The sequence below is a fragment of the Acanthisitta chloris genome, unplaced genomic scaffold (assembly GCF_000695815.1).
Source record: "Acanthisitta chloris isolate BGI_N310 unplaced genomic scaffold, ASM69581v1 scaffold9094, whole genome shotgun sequence".
Classification (NCBI taxonomy): domain Eukaryota; kingdom Metazoa; phylum Chordata; class Aves; order Passeriformes; family Acanthisittidae; genus Acanthisitta; species Acanthisitta chloris.
The window spans coordinates 1-4,465 of NW_008667611.1; the positions used below are offsets into that span (position 1 = coordinate 1).

General features: G+C 47.2%; 1 protein-coding gene across 1 annotated transcript; it reads left to right on the top strand.

Annotated features, from left to right (window-relative positions):
- Positions 1-245: 245 nt before the first annotated feature.
- On the top strand, positions 246-4,079 carry LOC103800190 (T-box transcription factor TBX5-like; the record flags this gene model as incomplete). Its single annotated transcript, XM_009072561.1, has 4 exons — positions 246-340; positions 2,934-3,053; positions 3,633-3,780; positions 4,034-4,079. Coding segments are annotated over 4 exons (409 nt in total), but the record flags the coding sequence as incomplete, so codon positions are not given.
- Positions 4,080-4,465: the final 386 nt, after the last annotated feature.

Below are 4,465 nucleotides of genomic sequence, written 5' to 3' on the forward strand. Positions count from 1 at the left end.
CCCCGCCCCACGGGCACCGAGGCCCGCAGGACCCTGCCCCAGGCCCGCCCTGAGAAGCATCACCTAGCTCCGGCTTGAATTCCCTCTCTCCACGGTTTTGCGGCGGGATTTTCCAGGGAATGCCCCGAGCTCCGGCTCCCACAGCACGGCCTTTTTCCTCTAAGCCTCCCGGCGGGGCTGTGTCCACACTCCCGGGGCTCTCCTGCACCTCTTGGGGCTGACGCACTGTGCCTTCTCCTCCGCAGGGCATGGAGGGGATCAAGGTGTTTTTGCACGAACGGGAACTGTGGCTGAAGTTCCACGAAGTGGGAACGGAGATGATCATAACAAAGGCCGGGAGGTAAGAAAGGACAGTGTCCGCCTTCCCCTTCGCGTCTGCGGGGCTGAATGTGAGGGTTTGCGGGGGGGAATCATCTACGGGGAGGTGGAAGGACACACACGCGTGTTCGCGCAGCCGCGTGGATAAAGGTCTCATTGGGACAGTCACATCTCTCGTGTCCGAGACCCTTCCCACAGTGTGTCTGCATGTGCCACAGCCTCAGGAGCACCCGCAGAGCCCTGCCCGGCCATGAAGAGCCTTCCCTGCCTGGATATATGCAGGAGAATTTGTTTCTTCTGGCTTCTTTCTTAACCAGAACAGTTGGATCGTTAATCCCAATTTCAGGCCTTTGGAAACTTTCCAGGCTAACGCGAGTTGCAACCACTTGGCCAAAAGCAAACCTTGTTTAGAGCAGGAGGTCGGAGGGCCTTTATTATTATTGTTATTATCATTATCATCATCGCCATCATCTCAGCCCTTCTGCTTTTTTATTTTCACTATTCTATGCTGTTTTACAAAGTTTCTTATTTATTTTGCTCACAGTGAGGTGACTATTCCCAGCACACCCACGCACCCCATTTAAAAGTGTATGCGGTCTTAAGCTACTGTTTATATAGCGATAGCAAAGCTGTTTAGATGCAGAGATAGATGAGTCCGCAAATAAATAGCATGTGGATCTACTCTATATGTGTGTTTATCTGCGTGGGTGTGTAGAAAAATATACAGCCTTGCAAATCCAACTTTATTGGGACTATAATCGATTCCATGACCAGCTTAGTAAAGCTGATTCGCAGATATTTATATGTCTATGAGTGTATATTTAAGGGGATTTAACATTATCCTTCGTAATAATGTGTTGGAGGATTGTTGAATTGAAGAGTGGCCAGAGAGACCCAGTGAAAGAGTCTCTCCAGTCCCACTACTAAACTGGGAGCAGCCCGAGAGAGGATTTTTTCGTTGTGATTTTAAATTAGAATCCTAGGAGAAAGGGGGGGTGGATACCCCTCCAAGCATAGAAATAGTAGCTTTAGATTGTAAAGGCACAATAAACAACGCAGAGTCAAACTTTCATTTTGCTCTGTCATATGGTATTTGTTGTGGTCTTCCAAATTTTGCCTGAAGAGGGAGGGGAAAAAAAAAAAAGAGCTGGTTGGATAAAGTTTTAGCAAATAGATCTCCCGGCTCTTCTTCCCATTGAACCTCGCGGTTGCTGGAAAAATCGGGTTTAAAGAAGGGGTTTGTGGCCAAGGGGGACGTGGAATGAAGAAGAGGGAGGGGAGGATAAAGCCGGTGCGGGGTCCTCCCGAAAAAATAGAGTTCACAGGGGGAAAAAATAGCTCTTGAAGGGAGACAGGAACCACCTTGCAGAAATTTCAAACAAATATCGCCGTGGATAGAAATCTCGTCTGGAGAGCAATAAAATAGACATTTACAGTGCAGGGCTCGATGGGAGATACGGGATGGCTTTCCTTATTTATATAGTTCCTCATGTTTATTGTTGAAGAGGTCCGCGGTCTTGCTGGTCAGGTGTTTTCGATGGAGTTCCAGGTCAATCTTCAGGTGGAATTCGGTTTCTTCTCCCTCAAAATCTAAAAGTTCAAACCTGGCTGTCTTTCTTGCTCCTTTCTCCACCCCACCCCCCCATCAAAATTTTTTACAACCGAACTAAAACCCAGCCCAGGTGCCCCACGACAGCGATAAGATCCCGAGGCTCAGGGAAGAGCTCAGTATTTTTAGAGGTGTGGAGGTTTTTGGTTTTTTTTGTTTATGTGGATTTTAAGTCCAGGGCTACATTTTCATCTGCTTTATTTTTAAATATTTGGAAAGCTCCAACTAAAATAACAGCAGTGTTTTAAGTCTCTGCCTTGCAGTAATGGAAAATATTTCGAAAAGCCCCTGACTTGTGTGTATCGGAGGGTTTCCAAGGATTTGTCAGGTGTGCTTGCTAGTCTCGGGGTGCTCACACGGGTTTGCTGTTACACCTGGGTGAGTGGAGTTTTTTTCCCTCCATATCTGCCCATAGAACCGTTGATAGACGTAGAGGTGGTTACATATACGTATTTTAAATGTACGTATTTCTATATAAAAATACATATTGTAATGTATTTTTATAATTATGTATTTATAGATATAGATAAAACCACATAATTTCAATAGACATACATTTATATTTTAACTTTTTAAAAAACTTTTTTGGCAAATTTCCCCTCCTGTTCCAGCCTTTTACTGGACAGAGGGAAGTAACTTGCTTCCAAAAGTTCTCACGGTCAGATTTGTCCAAAGAACTGAGAGTAAAAAGTTTGATGAAACACATAATTAGTAAAAATATGAATAGGCGCACGAGTAGGTGAACAAATAAACCCGTCAGCCTCGAAATTCCTATTCTGCCTTGATAAATCCCGGGTTCGCCTTGGCTGGAACCTGGAGCGAGATCCAGCAGCACCCAAACATTTCTCTGCACTCCTCCTCTGCCCGAACCTTTCGGGAAGGTCCATCTGAGAGGGCTGTCGTTTTGTTAAGTGACTCTTCCATGTCTTCTCGTCGCAAACACACGTGCAACCACCTTGGCAAAGTTACTTTTCTCCGCTTTATACTCTTATTTTTTTTTTACTAGGCGCATGTTCCCCAGTTACAAAGTGAAGGTCACTGGACTTAATCCAAAAACCAAGTACATCCTGTTGATGGATATTGTACCAGCGGATGACCACAGATACAAATTTGCAGATAATAAATGGTATGCACGCGTGGGGGAAAGGGGAGGGAGGAGTGTCGGGCTCTTTGGGCTGCCTGCTTGGGAGAGATCCTTACACCAGCGGCTTATCCTGCTTTTTTCCCCTGCAAAAGAGTGATGCTGGGCTGCAGCCTCACCTGAGCGTAACGGGATGCTCCCACAGATCCAGCCTCTCTTTGGATCCATAGGGAGAGCAATGCATTGACAAAAAAGAAAAGGAGATAAATCTGTCGCAATTAGTAAACGATTGCTAATCCTGTTTGACGATGAGATTATTTGCTGTTGTGGAGCCGATAGTTTAATTATATTAACGAAGCAAAAATCTTTAAGGATGTCGTACTTTGCTCCTGGTTGAAGTGCCAGGAAGGGGGGAAGGATGGGGTTAAACGGGGAAGCAGCAAGAGCCATCTCCGACGGGAAGGGTGCCAAAGAGCTCAGTAATTCCCCGAGCGCTATTTGAAATGCCTTTTCTTACCAAGCACCGAGTACCTGAGTGGAAGGGACCCACTGGAGGGGATGGATGGGGAGCAGGAGCCCACGGGCCGCCACGTGCCTGGAGCTCAGTCCTGTGTCCCTGCGCAGGTCGGTGACGGGGAAGGCAGAGCCGGCCATGCCCGGGAGGCTGTACGTTCACCCCGACTCCCCGGCGACCGGTGCCCACTGGATGAGGCAGCTAGTTTCCTTCCAGAAGCTCAAACTAACTAACAACCACCTCGATCCCTTCGGACATGTAAGTACCAGAGGTGGGAGAAGGACATCGCGCCCGTGGGAGGCTACTGGGGACCCGACGTGTGCTCACATCCCTCTCCCGCTGTGTCTCTCCCCTACCACTGTCAGCGCCACTAAGGCTGTGGCAGTGCCACCCACCTCAACTCTGTTCTATTTGGCTTGTGTTACCTTCTTCATTAAGACAGTGAGATGAACCTCAATGAAGGACCCTCCCAAAACCAGAAGCATAACCTTAAAACCGGGTTATTTCGCAGCTCTGCGTGGGATTTGATTACAGACTGCGGGAGCTGCCGTACGCGAGTGGGTGAAACTCGCCCGGCTTAATTGAGTATTTAGCTACCTGGTTTTAATCGCATGGGGTCTTGGAGCGTTAAAATCTGCTCGCTGCCTCCGGGAATTTGGCTAACAGGTAAAATCAATCAGGCATAATTATTAGAGGAAATAGGACCTAAACCCATGTGGATCCCTCGATCAAAAAAACTCACCCCAAACCAACCAAAAACCAACTGAAAAAGCACCAATAATTAAAGACAGTAAAAAAATTGAAGTCCCAATAGAGCTTCTTGGACATAAAAAGGTCTTTGCAAGACTCGTGGGGCCGTGAAAGCTTGTGTGAATTCTGCAGCCAGGAACAGCCCTCCTTCAAAGGGGTCAAAAAATGCTAGGTTCTCTGAGCAAATATATAT